Source organism: Hipposideros armiger, unplaced genomic scaffold (assembly GCF_001890085.2).
Source record: "Hipposideros armiger isolate ML-2016 unplaced genomic scaffold, ASM189008v1 scaffold_17, whole genome shotgun sequence".
Taxonomy (NCBI): domain Eukaryota; kingdom Metazoa; phylum Chordata; class Mammalia; order Chiroptera; family Hipposideridae; genus Hipposideros; species Hipposideros armiger.
This window is the reverse complement of record NW_017731367.1, coordinates 1,849,841-1,873,221: the sequence shown is the minus strand read 5'-3', so window position 1 is coordinate 1,873,221 and position 23,381 is coordinate 1,849,841. Positions and strand designations below refer to the sequence as shown.

General features: G+C 39.2%; 1 protein-coding gene across 11 annotated transcripts in view; it reads right to left on the bottom strand.

The window, feature by feature from the left end:
* Window positions 1-23,381, bottom strand: part of GIGYF2 (GRB10 interacting GYF protein 2) — a 126,485-nt gene that overhangs the window by 39,557 nt on the left and 63,547 nt on the right. For 9 of the 11 annotated variants that reach the window (XM_019629000.1, XM_019629026.1, XM_019629034.1 and 6 more), the window contains 6 exons: window positions 13,435-13,614; window positions 9,338-9,555; window positions 9,084-9,246; window positions 8,809-8,997; window positions 5,425-5,621; window positions 4,283-4,442 (listed from right to left, as the gene is read on the bottom strand). In XM_019629000.1, the coding sequence (XP_019484545.1) occupies window positions 4,283-4,442; window positions 5,425-5,621; window positions 8,809-8,997; window positions 9,084-9,246; window positions 9,338-9,555; window positions 13,435-13,614 (1,107 nt within the window). The remainder of the gene's footprint in view (window positions 1-4,282; window positions 4,443-5,424; window positions 5,622-8,808; window positions 8,998-9,083; window positions 9,247-9,337; window positions 9,556-13,434; window positions 13,615-23,381) is intronic. The other 2 variants (XM_019629042.1, XM_019629050.1) reach the window with 1 other exon arrangement.

Genomic DNA, 23,381 nt, shown 5'->3' with positions numbered 1-23,381 from the left:
GTTGATCCTTTGAAAAGATCAGTAAAATTAACAAATCTCTAGCAAGAATGACAATGAGAAAAAGAGGGCTGAACAAATTACCAATGTAAGGAATGAAATGGGGTGGGATATCACTACAGAACCCGCAGATATCAAAAGGTAAGGGGATAATAAGAGTATACTCTACACATACAAATTTGACATTTTAGATAAAATGGACCAATTCATCAAAAAACAAACTATCACAATTCACACATATTAAACAGATAATTTAAATAGTCCAGTAACTATTAAGGACATTGAATTTGCAATTTTTAAATTCCCAAAAAAGGATCTCCAGATGTTTTCCCTGGAGAATTCTACCAAACATTTCAAGAAGAATTAATATCAATTCTAAACAATCATTTCCAGAAAACAGAAGGGCAGGAAGTAATTTCTAGTTCCCTTGATGAAGCTAGTACTACCCTGATACCAAAACCAGAAAATGAGAGTAAAACAAAACAAAAATACTACAAAACAACATCCCTTATGAACACAGATCGAAAAACCCTTAACAAAATATTACCCAATAGAATTCAGCTATATATTAAAAGAGTATATACATCATGACCAAATGGCGTTTATTTCAAGGATGCAATGTTCAATATTCAAAAACCAATATTCAAAAACCAATATTCAAAACCCAATCAACGTAATAGCTCACCATATTAAGTGTCTAAAGAAGAAAATCATATCATATCAATAGATGTAGAAAAGCCATTTGATAAAATCCAATACCCAATCATGATAAAAACTCTCAAAAAATATGGTACTTAACTTGATAAACAGCATCTACAAAAACCCAGCAGCTAACATTTCTCTTAACAGAATGAATGTGTTCCCCCTAAGATAGGAACACAGGAAAAACAAGGCAAGTACGTCTGCTCTCATCCCTTATTCAACACAGTGTTGGAATATACGATAAAGGCAACAAAAGGAAATAAAAGGCCTACAGATTGGAAATGAAAAAATAAAACTGTCCTTATTTGAAGATAACAAATAATGTCTACATAGAAAATCCGATGGAATCGAACAAAAAATTAACTCTTAGACTAAATAAGCTCAGCAAGGTCACAGAGTAAACATAAACATCCAACATTCAATTCTATATAGTAGCAGTAAACACATGGATACTGAAATATAATAAATTTATAATTGCTCAAAAACAATACTTAGGTGTAAATCTAATAAAACGTACAAAATCTATGCTGAAAACTACATAGAGAGACATACCATATTCATGGATTGGAAGACTCAATATGGATGGTAAAGATGTTGAATCTCTTCAAAATGATACAGAGGTTTAACATAATTCCTATTAAAATCTCAGCAAGATTTTTGATAAATATAGACAAGGTTATTCTAAAATTTTTATGGATAGGCAAAAGAACTAGAAAAGCTAAAAAATATTTTGAAAAGAAAAATAAATCAGGAGGAATCAGTCAGTCAACCTAATTTCAACACTAATATTGCTTTACTAATCAAGACTGTGGTACTGCTGGAGGGACAAACACACAGATCAATGGAACAGAATGAATGAACCCAGAAACAGACCAACACAAACATGCTCAAATGAATTTTGACAAAGGTGCAAAAACAATTCAAGACAGGGAGGGTAGCCTGTTCAACAAAAAGTCTGAGAGGGCTGGCCAAGAGGCTCAGTTGGTTAACAGCTCGCTCAAGAGTGTGAGCTCTGAGCAACAGGGTCGCGGTTGGATTCCCGGCCCGAGCTGAGCTGCTGCTGAGCTGCCAACAGGTGGCAGGATGGCTCAGCTTAAAAAAAAAAGGTCTGGGACCAATTGGTCATCGATAGACGAAAAAAGTAAACCTTCACCTAGGTCCTATACCTTATACAAAAATTAAGTGCAAATGGATCACAGATTTAAATGTAAAACATAAAACGGTAAAATTTTTTGGGGGGGAGGGGGGAAGGCAGAAAACAGGAATAACAAAAATCATCGGGATCTGAAGCTACGCAAAGAGTTCTTCTTAGACTTAATACCAAAAGCACAATTCATAAAAGAAAAAGAATCAGTCAACGGGACTTCGTCAAAATTTAAAACTTTTGCTATGTGAAAGACTCTGTTGAGAAGATAAGATGGACTGGCCGAGTGGCGCGTTGGTTAGGAGTTGGCTTGGGACGCCAGCTCTTAGAGGCAGGGCCGGGGTTCAGATCCCACATGAGGGCCAGTGACGCTGCGCCCTCTACAGCTAAGATGGTGAACAACAGCTCGACCTGGAGCAGGGCTGTCGTGAGTCGCCGGCAAAGGCGTAGGCTGCAGTGGGGCTGGCCAGCAGTTGGCATGAGCTGCTGTGAGCCACCGTGAGCAGCCGTCCAATGGTCAGCGAGCAACTGCCTCACCCGGGAAGAGCGCAATGATAATACCAACATGGGCCAGTGAAGCGACGTCCTCCACAACTAGACTGAAGAACAAAAGGACAGCAACTTGTCTGTTCCCCTTCCCTGGTTCCCCAACGCTGTTCCCCTCCCCCAAGTCCCCAATAAAATCTCAAAAAAAAAAAAAAAAAAGAGCAACATCAACAAATATAAGGATATAGAAAAACTGGATCACTTATAGATTGTCAGTGGGAATACAAATGGTACAGCCCCTCTGCAAAACAGTTTGGTGATTTCTTAAAAAAAAAACTAAACGTGTAGTCACCATACAACCCAGCTATTGCACTGCTGAACATTTATCTCAGAGGAATGAAGACTTATGTTCACATACAAACCAATCCATGAATGTTTAATAGTTTTATTATAATATCCCAAGTCTGCAACAACCCAGATGCCCTTCATGAGTAAACGCTACACAAACTATGATACATCCATATCACACAATACTACTGCGCAGTAAATTAAAAAAAAAAAACTATTGATATATGCAACAACCTGGATAAATCTCCAGAGAATTATGCTGAGTGAAAAAAACCAAGCCCAAAAGGTTACATACTATATTATTCCATTTATATAACGTTCTTGAAATGACAAAATACAGAATTGGAGAACAGATTAGTGGTTGCCAGGGGTGAAGGAGGAGAACGGGGTGTGGATGGGAGGGGAATGGTGTGTCTATAAAAGAGCAACAGGAGGGGTCCCTGCTCAGATGGAAACGCCCTGAATTTTGTCTGGCTGTGATACCAAGCTCCAGTTTGGCAAGAGGTTACCACTGGGGGAAACTAGGGAAAGGGCACATGGAATCTCGGTGTTATTTCTTACAACTGCATGTGAAGCAACAATTACTTCCAAGTAAATTTAATTCAAACACACAGCCCTGCCCTCACATACCTTACATTCTACAGACCATGAAACTGACACTAATACAGTCAACAACCAATTTCAGGTTATAAGCAAACATTTCAAAAGCAGAAATGAAGAATCAACAAGTATTCCTTAAAGCATTCTCTCCCCATTCTACTTTAACTTATGCACCAAACAAATCTTTTAAGGAATTAGTTTATAATGTGGTACTATCTCTTCTCAAACATTTTTAATAGTTCTTTATCATTTACAATATCAACTCCACTTTAGCAGAACATTAAAGCAATGTCTTCCAAAATTGCTGCCATCACCTTTTGATGGTAAGGAGACTGTAGTACAGAGAAGTAAGTAACTCACCTGCCTAGTGAACCAGCTGGGATGCAAGAACTGAGGGGGGTCTTCAATATTTTGCTTACATCCCTATCATACTGCCACTCACATTCTGTCCTGTATTCAAGCTCTTTCACCGGACTCTCCCTCCCCACACTGAAATCATCAAGTCATCAAGTACCATATTTGCCGGCATATAAGACGACTCGGCGTATAAGACGACCCCCTAACATTTCCACTCAAAATACAGAGTTTGTTATATGGTCGGCTGTGTGCGATTTTGCGAGTGTGGTAAAATCGCATAACAGCAAAATCGCATAACAGCCGAGCATACACCCAGCAGCGCTGCTGATGCCTGAACGGTATGTGGAATGAAGTGGGCGGGCATCGGGAGGCCACTAGGGCACGGGGCAAGCACTAAGCACTATGGGCAGTCTATCTGAAGTGTACCTGGCGTATAAGACGACCCCCCACTTGGAGGCATATTTTTCAGGGCCAAAAAATCGTCTTATACGCCGGCAAATACGGTACTATGGAGGGAAGCCTATAAAAATGTCTTCTATACATATATAAATAGAGCCTTTCTACTACTATGCAAGTTAACATTAAACAATCACCACCTTACAGAATCTGGAGGTAAAGGCAGACTCAACGCAGAGTGGAAGAACCTACCTTGAATTTCTCCCTGAGGATCTTTGTAATACCACTTCTGCATGGCTTCATGCATCAGTGGAACTGAGACTCCCTTAGCTCTGTGCTCCTGCAGTTTTGATGCCAGTCTCTCATCATCTAGTGCACTGTCTTGGAGATAAGCCACCATCTTCTCAGCTTGCTAAGAGAAAAATAAAAAATGGATTGTGAAACAAATGATCCTACGTAATTACTTGTACACATAAAAAAAAAAAATGCCCGCCTTTTTTGGACCACCTGATCTGTGAAAGGCATTAACTGTGCAAGGAACACATTGTGCAATGCCATGAAATAGGTACATCCCCATTTTACAGAAGGGGAAACTAAAGCTCAGAGAAGCCAAGGTCTCAAAATTATTAAGCAAACTGAACTGAGATTAAAACACAAACTGGTAGGGATCAAAACCCAGGCTTCCAATCAACATACTAACAACAGTAGTTTTTAAACTTTAAGCCGTTGGTCAGTCCTAAACTGTAATAAACTAAACCTGTAAAAACATGAGTGTTAATAGCACAAAGGCTCAATTAATACAATTACAAATAAAATCTTTCACAAGTTGTACTAAGACAATGCCCCCTTTCTTTTTTCAGCATTTCCTGCCACCAGCCATCCCACCCTGAAGGAATATTTCTACAGATAATTTCTTCTGTAGAAAGCACGCTATCATTTACTCTGCACATAAATAATGGTATGTACAATCTTAGGGAAACGTAGGGACATGACTAAGATGTCAATATCCTGAGACTGTGACTATTTTTCCTGTCACACTGTAGGCAAAATACTCAGAAGACACAGTGCCCATCCACAGCTGCTTGCATTAGCCATTTTTGGCTAATTAATTCCATTAATTTCCATAAAGAAAAAAGAAAAGCAAACAGCTAAGGGCAACCTCAGAAGAGCAAAAAATAACCTGACATAATGACTACTACATAGCAGAAACTTAAAAGCATGAAATGATTTGAAAGACAATTGCTCATACAAATAAATACTAGAAACACAAACAACTTTTCCAGTACACAAAACCTAGCGCACAAAAATTCCCTTTTTGAATATTCATTTAATTGCTTTCCAGTTTTTATGGCCGTATGAGAGGAGAAAAAAAAAAAGAACTGCACGATTTTTACCTGCTCCAAATGTTTGAGACCCTCTTCATCATCCGGCTCTGTGGAAACACTGCCCATACCAGGAGCACCTACGACCGGCGCTTCCACGGGCCGGAGGGCAGGACTGGGATTGAGAACAGGTGGTGGGAGTAGGAGAAGGGAAGAGGCTGGATCGGAAGGAATCTGGGGCAGGGGCTGCTGGACATCAGGAACCATTTCTAGAGGGAAAAAATGTAGACAGATGAAAACCCTGTAAAATAGAAAGACTCTTATGAAGGATAACTCTGCGTTATCAAGTCGGGCAGCTTGCTAAGTGGGTTCAACAGAAATGTGAACTGTGTCATGAATACGGCAGTCACTTCTTATGGAGGAGTGTAGTATTTCTCCCTACAATGACAGAAGCATCTCCACAGAATGACAAGATGTAAGGATTAAAAGGTACCCAGAAGGGCCTTCGACAGTGCCTACCTGTGTCACTAGAGTATCTACCCAACAGTTACAGGTCTACCTCTTGAAAACAAACTGAATCGATCTAATTCCTTCTTTATATCATGTCTCCAAATAGTAAAGACAGTTAACAAAGCACTGCAAATCTTCTCAAAGCTGTCATATCTCATCATTAAAACCTTTATCTGCAATTATCTTGAATAAGTACCTATCTCAAGTCATAATTAATGTAACTCAATACATTACATTTTGTAGGACAATGAAAAACACTTGGGGTCTATCGACCTGTACAGTGCAGGAAGTTGTTCTCAGTAAGAATAAAGATGGCAAGAGAGGCCATGCTGGCTCTTCAGGAGGAAAGGGGGATGGAAGGAATTCGATGCAACTGCGGTTTCCCCTTTGAAACCTTGTTTGTTCAATTACAGGCAGCTTCTCCAAATTCCTGCCCCTCTCCCTCTTCCCTTCCTTTGCCAATCTAAAAGGACAATCTATACAAGCTGTCTCCATGTCGCCACCACCCACCCCTGCTACCCAATGCCTTCCACACTCACCCCTCCAGTAAGGAAAGCTTCTCTCCCCAAGATAAGCAGTGACCTCAAGTCCCCACATCCAGTATTTTCCTCGTCCTCATCACCCAACCTCTTAGTAGCATCGAACATTATCTACCCAATTCTAAGCTGAAACGTGCTCCGTCCTTAGGTGTCCTGCACTCAACACTTGCCTCTGAACTTTTCTCTGGCTCCTCTTTATCCTCTAAAAATTGGAATTACCCAAGGGTCTCTTCACGGTCCACTTCTCTCTTCACTAACAAGTATATGTAATTTTCTGAAGTTTCATTTTCTCTCTGGCCCATCTAGCTACAGTCCCTTACTCACAACTGCTCTCTGGCCATCTCTACCTAATTTCTCATCAACACCTCAGAACCATTGTTCAAAACTGAATGTATTCTCCCCTCCCAATGGCCCTTCAAATTTCACTTTTTTTCTGTTGATGGTCCATAATCCTCTCAGGCACCTCATCTTTGATTCTTCCCCGTCCTTTGCCCTGATATATGAGCAGTGACCATGTCCTACCAATCTCTACTTTGAAATCTCACAGGCACTGCTCCATCATAAGTGACTGCTGAGGAGCCCAGCAAGTTACACTGCAGCCATCTGCCATCACAGCACCTACCCTTCATACAGGTATCAACTCCATGTTCCAGCCCTGTTTGCCACCATTCCTCTTTCACACCTCGTACTTCAGCTAAATAAAAACAGGAGCTGATTCCTGCCCATGGCTGGGTCAGTCCTACTTCCTCACTCTAGCTTTCGCTGCCACCTACTACTGGAATGCTATCCAGCTACACTTATTCCAAATTCTACATATTATTCCAACACAAACTCAAAGACACTTGTTTCCTGACGCATTCCAGGAGCCTGCCAATCGTGAATTCATATAGTTCCTTTTTGCCCTAGATTATGATATACACATGCTTCATCTCCTCTAAATCCAGAGTTTCGATCTTCAATGCACATCTATGAAATTTTCTCAAAATACACATGTATTCTGAGCCTATCCTAAAATCTCCTAGAATAAAGCCCCAGGCATATAACATTCAAGAAGAGTATGAACCACAAGTAATTTGGCGGCCCATCATAACTGAAAAATGACTACCACAAATGAAACAGGTCTCAAAATGTACACGTCCCCCAGTGCCTGATATACCCTGGGTGCCAAAAAAATGTAGACATTTGGACACTTTGGTCAGCGTTACTCAAGCAGTAGTTCACCGTCATCAGCAGCATCTGGGCACTGATGGTAACCACTTTTGAGCACCTCCTGTAACTACAGAAGTCAAACGTGACTTGTATTCATCTTTTGTTATTAGTATATATTGAGTATTACAATTTTAATACAGTTTTCCTTTCTTAAAATGTATATACATTTTTTTGGCACCGGCACCCTCTGTATATAGTAAAGATTCAAATACTTGCTGAATTAGTTCATTCAGCTTTGTTTGAGACATAAAAAACTAGAAAGGAATCCTTGGTTCAAGCCCTCAAAGTATTAGTTTATTGGGCAAAAAAGATAAACAAATCTTTCTTATATTGTATTACTACATTAGAAATAGTGCTGGTTGTCTAAGAAACAAGACACCTAACCCAGCTTTGGAACTTGGTGGGGGGAGAGTGTCAGGCACAGAGGAGAACACGTGCTAAGCCAGCAGACAAGGCACATTTCGAGAACAAGGCTGGTGAATAGCACAAAGGAGTTAGATACTGGTGCTGACACCGCACGGAGGGAGGCAGATGTCAGATCATGCAAGGTCTCATAGGCCATGTTAAACAGTGTGAATTTTCATGGTGAATCAATCAATTAACCCTTCAACACCAGGCATTACAATGTTCTTTTTTAATACATATGTATAAGAAGAAACATGGAAATGAACATTAATATTGCCTACTAAGGTATATGAACAATTTGAAATCAATACAGTAACCCTGGAGAAGGAGACATACTTTAAGCTTATTCTACAACAAAGGTGATGGGACTTCCACAGATGAATCCATGCTCTTTTTGGCCTCTTTTGGAACAATGGCATTTTGGTGTGTCATCTGGGATGCACACATAGACTTGACTTGAAAAGAAGGTTATCTGTCTGACGTGGGCATCACATGACTGCAGAGGATCACTAGCCCAGGTGGCTGGACTGACAGCAGGGTGGTTATGCCATAACCACCTAGGAAGTGAGATCCTTAGCTCCACCTTCCTTCCTCTAACTCTGTTTTGGTGAATTCTGGGATGGACACATATATGGGAAGCAGTGTTTGACTAGGTTTACCAGTAAAATAATCTCTTCTAATAATTCGCCACTAGAAGTAGTTCTAGGAGGCATAAACAGAAGCCTTTCGTATTGCTCATGTGATCACTGGCCCCAGCAGAATCCTAATGCTTGTCACTCTGGTGAATACATACCATCCCCTCTGCTGGGCACTTTGGTTGGCAGACTGTTTTCTGTCCGACTCTCTTCTTCAGCTTTCTCTGTTTGCTCAGTTTTGGGTTCCTCTTTCCTCTCAAACTGTGGTGCTTCCTGAGCCTGGTGGTCTGAAGGAGTACCTGGTCTAGCAGATGACGTTAAGGTTTGGGGTGTTTCCTCACTAGCTTCTGTAACATGAAGTAATCTTAAATTAACAATTTAGGAAACTTCCAGTTTGATAGGAAAAAAAGGTAAAAGACAAACTGTGCCTCACCAACGCCTAGCCTAGCTGCCTTCTCTCCCTCTTTCTCGTTTGTCGTATCAGGCTCTTTGGCGTCTTCGTTATGGCTGCCCTCAGAATCAGAGCGCTCGTCCCCTTCCTCTACAGGCCGGAAGTCCATCTCCTGCTCTTCTGGAATTGGCTCTTTTTGTACTTTCTGTAGCAAAACATAAAGCCAGAGGTTAATAAGGTACCTGGGTTTGGTAGAAGGTCAGCGCCTGCCACGCCATTTAAAACAAACTTCCTACCTTGAGGGAGAGGAATGCGCCCGAGGAGTCAAACGTGCCCATCTCCTCTTCAGCGTCCTCTAAGCACCACTCTGGCAAGCTGTCCCTGTCGTCATCCAGGCTGCCACTGCCAGAGCGCACCCTTCGGTAACCCCGTTCATCATCCCGGTCTCGAAAATCAAACTCAAACCTTCGCCGTCGTTCCATGTGTTCCCGCCAGCCTGCAGAACGAGGGCCATCTGGGATGAGGAAGGGGACACAAACCTTAGAGAAGTCTTATGACAGCACTGGAAAAAGAAAATCATGGATGGAAAATAAAGGAGAAAACTACCACTGAAAGCAAATTCGAATAGCTCAACCTACTAGAGAGACAACTGGGCACATCACATGACGTTCAGAGCTCAGGATATGAACACCATCGCTAAGTGAGAGCAGTTAACTTCATTAAGTACCAAGCTACAACATACTCCAGAGCTTTTAAAGATGCATTTAAAACAAGTCACTTTTAAAGGACACTTTATTAAAAGTACATACTTTCAATAAGCTTCAGGTATCTGACTGAAATGTTGCTTAGCCACTCACGTGGCCTACTCATAGGTCAGACTTATAGCGCTGGATATCTTTCCACACTAAAGCCCAAGCCTTCCCTCTGGAAGGTATTCGAGCATTTCTTCTCATGGGAATATCATTCTTTATGGCTAAAACGAGCTCCCTGTGTCAATTCATAGTATCAAAATCAACATGCCTACTTGCTAGCGCCAAGATCCCATTTGTAATTCTGAGTCCCACACAAAAAGTCATAGAATTATAGTACTGATAGATGTCAGAGATTTTATATAGCACACTACCCTAATTTTATAGTTTAAAAAATAAAAATTCTGACAGCAGAAGTAACTTGCAAAGTTACTTGCAAAGCAGAACTAGAATCCAATTCTGCATCCTCTATTGCTTTTTCCACAATAACATGCTTCCTCTCCTTTCTCTTCCTCTCATCTCTTAACTCTCCCCAGGGAGTTTTTATTTCCATATAACACCCCCAGGGACATTCCTAAATCCACCCTAGCATATTATTTATTATATCCACTGCCCAACAAAAAAGGACTGCCTAAGAATAAAAGATCCTGAAGTAATTTTCAAAACATGAAAGGGAAACTTGTTAAAATCTGACAAACCTGAGTATAAGAAGTCTAAGAGAGTCTTAATAAAGAGAGGCAGGTTTTGGGGCCGGCTGAGCAGCGTATTGGTTAAGAGTTGGTTTGGGACACCAGCTCTGAGCAGCAGAGCTCCAGTTCGGATCCCACGAGAGAGTCAGTGACGCTGCGTCCTCTACAGCTAAGATGGTGAACAACAGCTCAATCTGTAACTGGGCTGCCGTGAGTTGCTGGTGACGGCGTAGGCTGCTGTGGGGCTGGCCGGCAGCGGGTATGAGCTTTCGTGAGCTGCCGTGAGCGGTCATGAGTGGCCGTCCAATGGCCGGCGAGCGACTGCCTCACCCGGAAAGAGCACAATGATCACAATACCAACGTGGGCCAGTGAAACGACGTCCTCCACAACTAGACTGAAGAACCAAAGGACAGCAACTTGTCTGTTCCCCTCCCCCAATTCCCCAATAAAATCTTAAAAAAAAAAAAGAGGCAGGTTTTAACCTATTCAAATTTTCTATCCTTGACTGCTTTTTCTGTGGGAAATACACAAAGAAATGAGGCCAAAGTGAAATGCTCTTACTATGGAGGCTCAATTTGCTAAAATGAGCAATCTAAAAATCAAACTGAAAACCAAAAAGGGCAAAATATTAAAATGTCAATTACAGGTAGTATCTTATAAGCCACTCACAAAAAGTAAGGAAACATCATTCCCACACTCCTCACCCTTTACTTACAACAGAACGCTATTTACTACCTTCTATGAAAACTAAGGAATTTGATACCAGATTCCTTAAATGTAACCTAGAGTCATTACTCAAAAGAAGTATTCGTGATCAAATGCTGAATTCCAGGGCACTCTGTCTCCTCCTATCATTTCTAAACCGTCTGTAAGTATGCACTGTGATAGGAATCTATCCTTCTAGGCTTCGGGCTCATGTTTCTCCTACTGACTCTCCTAAGTTCAGCTCCCCGAGTGGATGCTTAGCTGCCCTTAATGCTCCCACCTCCATATATACCCCTCTGTGAATCCTATTTTAATAAACGTGTATCTCATAATTTTGTTGTCTTACCAACAGCAAATAAACCTTTATTCATGAAAGTAAATGTAGCAGGTCAGGCGCATCTACAGCTCATTAATGCTGACCCTGCTTTACAGACCTTACATTAGAACTAGTGTGATCCTTTTTTCACATCATAAAATCAGTCAACATTATATTGAAAATTTTAATCAAATTCTAATAAAAGAGTAACTAAAATGTAAAATGTAAAGAGTAACATACCAACGGATATAACCAGACTCAATTTTTAATATGATGGGTTGAAAGAGTAAATAATATTCATTTTTTAAAATGCATATTTAGAAGCCAACTAAACCTGTCCCTAACCCTAACCCGAACTCTGTCCCTAACCCTAACCCGAACCCTAACAACACAAAAAGGAAAAAAAAATAAAAAGGTGCATATTTACAGTGCTTTTGCAGCCCCATATATCTTTATATTCCCCCAAACTATCTTTTAAAAATACATAAAATTTTTGGGGAAATTGTCAAATTGATGACAAATAAAACTGACATGAAAGTCAAATATTAGGGAGAAAGATTTAGAAAAGATTAAAAAAAAAAGACTATATATATCCAAAATCAAAGTTGTTGGTTGAGGAGGTTCGGTGATAGAATATAACACTAAATTTTACTTTGTTCAATTCCGTTTAACAGAATCAACATCAGACGTTTGGGCTCAGAAACACTGTTCATCTTCCAAAACATTCACCTTGTTTGTTTTTGATCAGCTGGAATTTTTCTTCTTGCTCAGCCCAGATCCTGTCCATTCTCACTGAACGCTTGTTGGGAACACAGTCTACAAACCCTCTGCTTACAGGCAAGCTCAGCACAAAATGCCGTGATGCCTTGAAGAGAATGATAACATTTGGTTGCCCAGGACACACACTAATGAGAATTGCCTCGATAACTGTGATGTAAACAATGCCCACTGATGACAGAAAACTTGCCCAAGAAACAGTCATCAAGCATCATAGCTTCATCCAAAGATTGACTTCACAAAGTTTCTACCAACCCACCACTCCATACAGCACTCTGAATGCCTGTTGTAATGTTTACTCACACCAAGGCTAGTAGTTTTGCTAATAACTTGATTTTAAAAAGCAAACAAAAACAGTTTACATGATTATGATGTCCTCTACTAAAGGTAAGCTCCATTGGCACAGGACTGATAGATAAAATCTGACATTATGCACGTGAAATTCAAAAGACATGTACACACTCTGTATGCTTCAGTTCTGCATGACCCCACGATTCAAGCTAGAGTGGCATCTGATTCTCATGAGGCCTGGAATCAGCACTTTGGTAGGGGATGAACTTTGACACAAAGCACCAGTGTCTTCAATTACCAGCATATCTAATGTCAGGGGAGAAACAGTTTGAAGCATTCTTCCGAGTCGAACAGAAGAACTTACAAAACCACGAATCGCTACTATTCTCTCTCCTTCTTCTAAAGTTAGAGGGTCAAAAAAAAATGAACTTGTGATTGTTCTTGACCTGCATTTAAAGTTTATTCTTCAAATAAGCATAAATCACATTTTCAGGACAAAAAAAAATTTGAAAGAATAAATCTTTTCTTATGCAGGGAAAAAGAACATTTTAGGGGGAGCACATGTCCCTAAGAGAGCATATAATCACACGTTTATAAGTTTTAAAGTGTGCTAAAAAAAGACTCAAAGATTTAGTTAGACAAAACCAAATGAAACCCTCCTGGTTTTGCAGTTAAGAGCAGGTGCTTCCCATTAAACCACACTATTTGCCCCAGAAAAATAAGTGATTTTAATCAACTGAATAGATGTGGGGGAATTTTTGTTGAAATTTTTTGTAGTAATAAGACTGAGAGTGAGTCTTTAACCAGTTTATCTTTCCCACTTATTCCCTAACCATTTCCACCAAACCCTCAACAGAATTCTTACCAGGACTATGAGGCCGCCACCTCTCGCCATCCCTTCTTGATCCAGCGAGTCGCCAACCTCCATCTTCATCTTCTCCATTTTGTTCCTCTCTAAAAATACGCCAATTTTCACTTTCTGATCGTATAAATTCATGCTTTCTCCCCACTGATGTTGGTCCACCTTCCTCAAAATTTGGTCTCCCTGTAAAGAAAATAAGAAACGTGAGCCTCAACCAGTAAGGATTTTGAAAACAAACTTGACTGCTCAAATCAAGCTCTTCAGCAAATGTGTCCATTTCAATGTGCAGGCAGAGTAAATAAAGTAACTGAGGTATACATATATATAATTAAACACATTTCTTAAAGCTGAATGTTCACAGACTGGGCAATTATCTGTTAAACCAAAATATATGCATTGAAAAAAAAGGCATGCAATGAAAAACGAATCAACTTTACCACTACACAAGACCCCCGCAGTCTTAACTCTCCAGAAGTAACTACCATCAACAGTGTCTTATAAAGTCTTCCCAACCTGTCCATATGGCTATACTTATGTATGGATATACAGACCCCTCATTTGCACTCATGTAACCACCCTCAGAATGTTATACGTGTTGTTTTGTACCTTTGCTATTTTCACTTAACAGTGTAACTTGGAAATCCTTCCTTATCAGCACATATTTCTTTTTTTTTTTAGGCATACAATATTTTAAAGTATATGATGTAACTTAATCAACTTCTGCTGGTGATTCTGCCCGAACAGGATATCTGTAAATTTCTACCTCTCTTTTATTCCATAAAAGATTATAAACTCAAAGGTAGAGATTTGTGAGCTATAATTTTTCATTTACTCTAGCACGTAGTACAAAATAGGCATATAACAAATTGCTTTTGAACAGAATTCAAAGCTAAGCTATGTTTAACTTGATGCAACTCAAGAGTTATATTAATGGTAAAAGATATCCCGGTATATCAAGTAAACTAAATTGGCACTTTCAAAGGACAAGATAAATCTAAACTGTGTAAACAGATTCTTTAATCACCATCCTGCATATACTAATACATATAATTCATAACAGATTACTTAAATTTCACTTTAAAGTAGTTGAAAATCCAGAACATACACTGATGTCCTCAGTTTATAACAGTAAAGGTTACATAATTCTCTCAATGACAACCTCAATTCTTTTCATTAAACCATACTAAAACAAACAAACAAAAATTTTGTACAGTGCCACCTGAAAATGAAGACATTTTATTTTTTGGTCATCCTCTTATAGTCAGTCCATTTAGGATTAAGATTCAACATCCTGTTTTCCCAAATGGCTATTGGGTTTTTATCAGATATTGTTCTTAAGGGATTAAGATTATTTTAAAGGATAAAATAGCTTAGAATGGGGGGTGCAATTATTTGCTAGACAAAACACTACCCACTTTATCACGTTAGGCAGCCTCTAACATACCCCCCCACCCCCCAGCAATCCCTGCCTCTGGCCTTGGTGTAATTCAGCCCCCCTCTACCCAACCCATTAAGTGTGGGCTGGACTTATTATTGACTTGCTCCTAACAAACAGAATACAGCAGAAGTGATGAGCTGTCATTTCCAATATGAAGTTAAAAATGACTGTGGCTTCCATCTTGGATACTCTCTGAGGGAATCCTCAGAGATGCTATGTCATGAGACAGCCCTGTGGAGAAGCACTCACAGCAAAGAACCAAGGCTCACCAGCAGCCATGTGAGTAAGCCTGGAAGTCGCTGCAACCACAGTTGAGCCTTGAGGTGACTGCGGCCTCATGAGGCCCAGGCCAGAACTACCTAGCTGAGCTGCTCCTTCCTGGCCCACAGAAACTGAGATAATAATAAACTTTGGCCATTTTCAGCCACTAAGTTTTGGTGTAACGTGTTACACAGCCATAGATAATAAAAACATTTATTAAACTGATTTAATCTTCATAACAATCCTCAGTACTGGAAATTATATTTCCCATTTTACAGCTGAGAATATTGAGGTTCAAAAGATAACCCAAGAGAATTGTTCAAAATCACACACCACTATTTAAATGGCATAGACAGGATTCAAGAGTTAATCTTCTGACTCATTCAAGCTAAGTGCCAAGTTTTATGGATTCAAGTACAGATATATTCCATGTCTGCCCTGGGGTCAGAAGGGTTCAAAGACCTTGCAGGCGCTCTTGCTCAGAATTCAAAGGAAATAATCCACTTTACAAAGTACCACACCCCTTATATGACTTGATGAAAAATGTAGGTACACTTATGAAAGAGGAACAAATTTAAAACAAAGAAATCCCTAATGTGTATAAATTGATAGACAATGGGAAATGGCTTCTTACCCATGTAATCACTCAGTCGCAATATATGAGGTCAGACAATTAAGTTCACGAACTAATCCTAGAAATAAGTGCTACATACCTAATTGCTGAACATCACTATGGTCACCTTCCAAGTACTCCCCTTGGGAAGCTATGCACCAATGCCAGAGCTTAGTCCACCCTTCAATGCAATTTTGGAACCCTTTTTCTGGAATGGCCATCAGAGCTGTCATCATATTCCTCATGTCCTGAATGTCATCAAAATGTCTTTTTTTTTTTTTCAATATTTCCTTTATCTTTGGGTAAAGAAAGAAGTCACTGGGGGCCAGATCAGGTGATTAGGGAGGGTGTCCCAATATAGTTATTTGTTTACTGGCTAAAAACTCCCTCACAGACAGTGCCGTGTGAGCTGATGCATTGTCATGATGCAAGAGCCATGAATTGTTGGCAAAAAGCTCAGGTCGTCTTCATCTAACTTTTTCACTCAGCCTTTTCAGCACTTCCAAATAGTAAACTTGGTTAACTGTTTGTCCAGTTGGTAAAAATTCATAATGAATAATCCCTCTGATATCAAAAAAGGTTAGCAACATCGTTTTGACTCTTGATTTGGACAGAACTTTTTTGGTCGTGGAGAACTGGCGGACTTGCACTCTGCACTTTGACACTTTGTTTCAGGGTCGTATTGATACACCCATGTTTCATCACCAGTAATAACACGGCCCAAAACATCGTCTTGCCTCTCCAAAAGGTCTTGGCAAACTTTGACTCTCCTTTGCTTTTGTTCATCGGTGAGCTCCTTCGGGACCATTTTTGCACACACCTTTCTTTCTCACGCCGAGATTTTCCGTTAAGGTTTTCCTAACTGTTTCTCTATCAATGCTTACTTGCTCTGCTATGTTTCTCACAGCCAGCCAATGATTCTGACACACAATTTGATGAATTTCTGCAATGTTTTCATCAGTTCTACTCGTTACTGGCTGCCCTGACCTCTCTCCATCAGTGATGTGTTTTCTCCTCTCAAGAAAACGTTTCATCCATTAATCCATTTGTACACTGCCATTTTCTTCGTGGCATTACCCCCATAAACTTGGACTAGCATGTTCCTAATTTCACTTCCACTCTTGCCAAGTTTAACAAGAAATTTAATGTTTGTTCATTGATCTAATTCAAGCTTAGACATTCTCACAATGGCACACAAAAACACGCATAATAATGAACGCCACTCAGCAAGACACTGCCACATGTTGACAGGAACACAGCTATGAGACACTGATATACCAAGGTTATGAAACCTTACCGAGCTGTTTGTACAGCGTTGCCAATGTAAGTGCAGGGTGGCAAGTTCGCAAACTTAATTGTCAGATCTTGTATGTGCCAGATCCAGTACAATGACTTGGGAACATGATAGATGAGCTTGTCAAGCCACTCATTTTCATCTACTTTTACATTTTAAGTCTTTGAAAAATGTAATGAATGTGCAAGGTAAGCAAAATAGCACTAATGATAAAATGCTTGACTCATCAAAATTGATCATAATTTTTTCTAACAGATGATAAACTACAAAAAAAATAAGTTACTAAAAATACTAGTAATCCCTCAATCTAGAAATAGAACTCTATCTGTGGTTAGCTTTTACATGGCTTTATTATTTTTATGTAGTTGCAATCAGTATACCTATTTTATAATCTACTTTTCATCTATGATAGCCAATACTTCTCTGTGATTAAACATCTTCCGAATAATACAAATGGGTACATACCAAATATACCTCGCTGCTGGACCATAATCCACCAGATTATTCCCCGCTGCCCCACTGGACATCTGCTTTATAACTAGTTTTTTGAGAACTATAGATAATGAGGTAAGAAAATACCTGTGTGTATATATGTGTTTTGTTTTTTTAACTATTTCTTCTGAAAAAAGCTTCAAAGGGTGAAACTGAAATTACTAGGTCAAATGACAGACATTGTACGTGACATACCATTTCCCCCCCTAAAAAAGGGTCAAGCCACCACACCGTTTTACATTATCAACATTAAGTGCTGTATCCTTTTAAAACTTTTACTACTTTAATAGTTACAAAATGGTATACTACTGTGGCTCAATTATGCATTTTTCATATTAAAGATTGTTCATGTTGTTTACTGACTTTATTGCCCTTTATATGAATTGTTTGTTTGCATTTTTTAAATAAACTAACAGCTTCTTTACCTTTGTAACTTCAAGTCCTACATATGCTTTTCATATTAGTACCTGGGAATAAGAAAAATATAAAGACAGGATAAGGTCAAAATAAGAAAACTACAAGAAAGAAAAGGTCTGGCTTTTCTACTTACTGAAAACTATCTTGTAATTCTCAAGCTGCTGGAAAAGCTGCACCTCTGAAGTTTGAATGACTACTTATGCCATTCCTTGTTCCAAAAAGGATTTGAGACAGAAATTTTGAAGATAAAGAAGAACACAGTACCAAAGAAAGAATGAAGATCTTGTAGTCACTAGACCTGATTTTAAATTCTGGCTCCAATTCTGATCTACACACCTTGACTGAAGAAAACTGAATTCCTATTTGAAAGAGCATGTGCGTGCGTGTACACACTGAGGTGAAGAAAGCTGACTGTACACGAACACCAGCACATGCTAGTTCAAAAACTCTATAACAAAGGAGTTCAGATTTCGTTACCAAGTGCTTGTCTCCACAAAATAATTCCTAAAAACTACATTATACTTTTCGATATATCAAATATTTCATAATGAATAACTGCAACAGAAAGATCTAGTTGACAACTGATAAACCAAGGAAAACCAGAATAATGTAATTCTGACATGCCAAATCTATCCCATATCGAAGTACAAGGGAGGTGGAATTCTACCCTTAGGGGTCACTGTCATTTTCAGAAGAGAAGGGTGAAAAAGATCCAAGAACTTTTAATTGGACTTCACTCATCTCCTCTCCTACCTTTTAAAAAACTTATTATTGAAGTATAACATTCTTAAAAAAGCACACCAATCACAAATGTACCATTCAAAGAGTTTTCATAAAGCACACATATCCATCCACATAACTACCTCCTAAGATTTTCAAAAGCAAAAGAACGTCAGAAGCTCTCAAAAGTCTTCATGTCCTCCCCATCAGCCCTGCCCAAGGGAAGCACTGTTCTGACTTCTAGCCCCAAAGATTAGTTTTCCGTGCTTTTAAATTTTTTTATAGAAGTGTAATATTCGTTTATGTCCAGCTTCTTTCACTGAACATTACAGGACATCCATGCACACTGTTACCAAGAATTGTAGCTTGCTCCTTTGTGCTGCTGTACAGGACCTTGTTGTGTTTACAGACCAAATATACTGCTCTTCTCTGCTGCTGATTTAGGTTGTCTCTACTTTTTGCTATTATGAATCGTGCTGCCATGAACACTTTGGATATGGAATTTGATGAACATATGTTTGCATTCTGTTGATATTTTCCTAGGAGTGAAATTGCTGGGTCCTAAGGTATATTCAACTTTAGTAAGTACTACCAAATATTTCCCCAGAGAATAGTACTCCTTTACCATTTTTTGCTTGTTTGTTTTACTCAAACCTCTAGTAAACATTAGCATGAGTACCTCCTCTATGGACAAAACAACTGAAGACATAAGACTGAAAGTAAAGAAGAGACTTAGACATAGCACCTCACCTTCAGGTCCACAGTGGAGACACAAGTAAATAAATAACTGATACATCACAGTTGACAAAATATACTGCTGTATCTCCTAAGATCCTCATAATAAACACAAGAGCTAAGTCAAACATGATCATCTCTACTGTTCCCATGAGGAAGGGGATACCTGGTACGGGGGTTCCCAAGGGTCACACAGCTTAGTGACCAAATCAGAAACAGAATACAGGTGTTCAAACTCCTAATCCAGGGTTTACTCACAAATTAGCCCATCCGAAGCAGCCAGAAATTCTAGAAAAACTAAAGTAGAAAGAGTTGGGTTTGGGATCTAAATCTAATACGCTTTCAAAGAGCAACAGACATACCATGCATGGAACAAGTTGGGGACAGACTGCCAACATCCCTAAAAAGGGGAAGATGGAACTAAATTTGTTAAAATTGTCCAGCAGAAACAATATTCCCTGAAAAAAATATTAAGACCAACTTATCCAATATAAAAATTTTACTCTAGAAATTATTTTGAGGGGAAAAAAATAACTTCAAGCACTATCTAATAAAATACACATTTCCAATTACTATGAGTGTAACTAAAAATTATACTGTATGCAAAAACTGCTCTAAAATATTAAAATAAATCCTTTATAAATTAAAGATTACAGTAGACTTATATTTGTAGAAATTTGGGTAGGAAGTGGGGGTGCCAAAGAGAATTTCATCTGTATAATTTGAGTTAAAAAAGACATTTGTATATTACTCATATAATTTTAAATTAATAAATATTAAAGTCATTCACAGGCAACTTAGAAGATAATATCTAAAGTGCCTTTCATGTCTAAAATTTCTAGAATTCCATAGTGACCAGGGCTGCAATGAAGGAGGGACACCCCCAGGCCTTTCTCAGCATTTAAAATCAAAGTCTTCCTCCTCCTATGACATCAGCACCATCACAAAGCTGAGTATTTTGGTTGACTTTTTAAAATCTTAACAGATTAATTTGTAACAAGCTGATTTAAAAGCAAACGCAATTGGATAATTTAAAAATTAATGCCTGAAACAAATATTCCTAATCTACAGTCAATAAATGAGCCCCGGACTATGAATCCTTGAACTGGAAGCACATATTGTGCTGGCATGCTTTTTTCTTTTTTCAGGGAAAAGGGTCTAAGGTTTCTCTCAGTCTTAAAGGTGTCTATGACCTCCAAAAGGTAAAGAAACACAAATTTAAAATGTTTTTTTTTCTATTCAATCGAGCAAATATGACCACTTCATGAGCAAACTATATTATCTGTATAATACATGTTTTTTCTTACATCACAGTAACTGAAGATGTATAAAAGGTGCTACATTACAAGGTATTACATATCTAAATATTTTCCCCAGTGGCAATAAATTCTTGTCTCTGCCTTAACGTATTAAGTCAGAATAGAATTCTTCTCAAAATAAAATTAAATTAAAATGCAGTATTGGTGTTAGTCTGGTCTAATTGAGTGGACTTCCTAAGGAGAAAGAGCAGTAAAAGGGCACCTGTGTGCATGTTTGACACACAGCCAAAAATCGTGTTTATGGAAAACTTCAGATGGAGCGAGGAGGCGCTCAGCCAACAAAATCTACAGCTGTGAGACTTGGAACTTACAAGTGCCCAAACTCCAAAAGCAAACGTGGAATTATGGGACAGACTTTGAAGCTTGTTTATGTGCAGATTTTTCTAGCAAGTAACTTTGTATTCCTCTATTCAGATATATATTCTCTCATCAACACTAAAAATATTTCCTAATGCCAGAGAAAACAGTGAAAGGGAATCCCATCCAGGTGTGGATATCTATCTACTTCCCCAACCCCCACAATTACTTGTAAACAGAACTCATGGTGGCTAGGATGGAGTAGCTGAAACTCTATTCAGAGGTTTGCAACTCCTCCCACCCTAACCCCTGTGGAGCAACAATCCGCTCCACAGATTAACATGGGTCCCAAAACCACAGCAGTTCCGGGCAGGAAGGGAGAGGCTGGAGGGGCTACAGCGTATCAGACAGAATCTCTTTGAAAAGTGCCTCCTGGGGTCTGAATACGCCCATATCCCTGCAGTCCTTTCGCTCAGTCGTCTGCTGGTATGCACCCAGACGCGGCCTGCAACCTTTGGGGAAGCCGACCAGTAGGTGAGCCTGGGTGCAGTGCTGGAAAGAGAACAGGCACCTTCTAAAGAAAGCTAAGTGGACCGTGTAAGAAAGAACACTGGCGACCAGGGCTGACGTTCCGAAGTGGGAGGATTATCCAGACGCACAGGCCGGACATTCACGCCAACGAAAGGTTTTGCTGTTTTCAACTACAATGTGGAACAGTTATGGGGTATATACTGAATTACTTCAGCCGGAAAGAAAACCAAACACCCTAGGGGCAGACAATTGAATTTAATAAAGAATAACCTACCTGCTCTTAGCACCTTGCTCAATTGTTATGATTTTGAATAAAAAAATCAATCAATCAATGAACAGCTATCTAGCATTTATGCTCATTCACAGAAGAGATGTTTCACAGCCATCGCCAACTGAAATCACTAATTCTGCTTAGGTGGGAGGGCCTGCGTGTTTTAGGATGAAGTTGGCATATCATCTGTGACAATATAAGTTCCGGCTCAGCTAACCTGGCAACCTCACCCAGAAATGAATGCAACTGCTCAGGCTAATGTCAGGGGCATGCTGTGCTCCTGGTGGGCACTCCAGAGCTGGTCTACATTATCTACGCAGTTAGCAATCAGGAATCTCTGTGTACAGACCATAGCAGACTTTCAAATTACAGAAACCCAGAAACCAGAACACACCTTCACTTGAGACATTTCTTGTTGATCATTCTTTCAAATCATTTTTGCCTCAATCTACTCTGAAATGGAATATATTATGGAAAGAGGCTGCTAAGTCTGGTAAAATCCTTCACTATCTTGTTCACTATAGTGTCTATTCAAGACACATGGCAGATACACTTCAGTACCTCTGCTCTCTGAAAGGCAGTGTTACACTGTATTTACTCTGGCTTTTCTCCCCCAATCAGTTAACTGGCAACTGATGTAAAGTATAATTCCTACCAGCACAGGCAGGAAACAAGCATCACATCACAAGTCCTTCCTTTACGCTTTTACCTTCTCTAGTTCTGAAGGTCAGTTTCCAATGCTGTGTCTGAACTTGCATTGAAATGTTTGGCCTTAATAAAACAAAGAAAGACTTAATATATTTTTTAATTGTGGGTCGGGAAGGAATCTACAAAGGCGGATTTCAGTTTCTAAGTAGCATTATATTGGTCTACATTAATAATTTTCCCAGCAGGCCTTCCATGATTTTACTTTGAATAATCGCAGCCTTTGTTTCTAAGATCCTCTTACATGTGACATTTGATCAAAGTTTTAAAATCAGCAGCTAATGGAGGTGGAGAAAAGTACTGCTCAGTCAGGCATTATACAAAGCCACCCCACAGCTCATTTCAAGGTTGCTACAAGCTGGATCACAGATGTTTTCCAGCTAAACACTATTTAGATGTTAAGTTAAATTTTCTGTACCCTGAACACTACACATTTTACTGCATGTCATACTTTTCCTCAAGGAAACATCCCCTAAACATCGCTGAGGCATACCTTAAGACAATTCTTCAGTTCTTTCACACAGGTGTGTTTTTTAAAGATAAGTACAAGGTACCAAACAATAAGTTTATTTTTATTCAAGGTCTCTGTACATAGCCTTAAAAAAAAAAAAAAGTTTGCCTCCTTACCCCTCCCCCAAAAAAGATTTCAGGTAACTAAATTACCTATATGACTAGTTCTAGAATTAGTGACAGTCACTCTGATGAGATGGGATACACAAAGAAAACTGGTAAAAATCAACTCATCAATTCATACCTAAAAATCCTTATACAAGGGTATCTTCCCCAAAGAAATGGAGGGGAAAAAAAAAAGATTAGTAAAGGAAATATCTCACACTTCAACACGCTATATAAGGAAA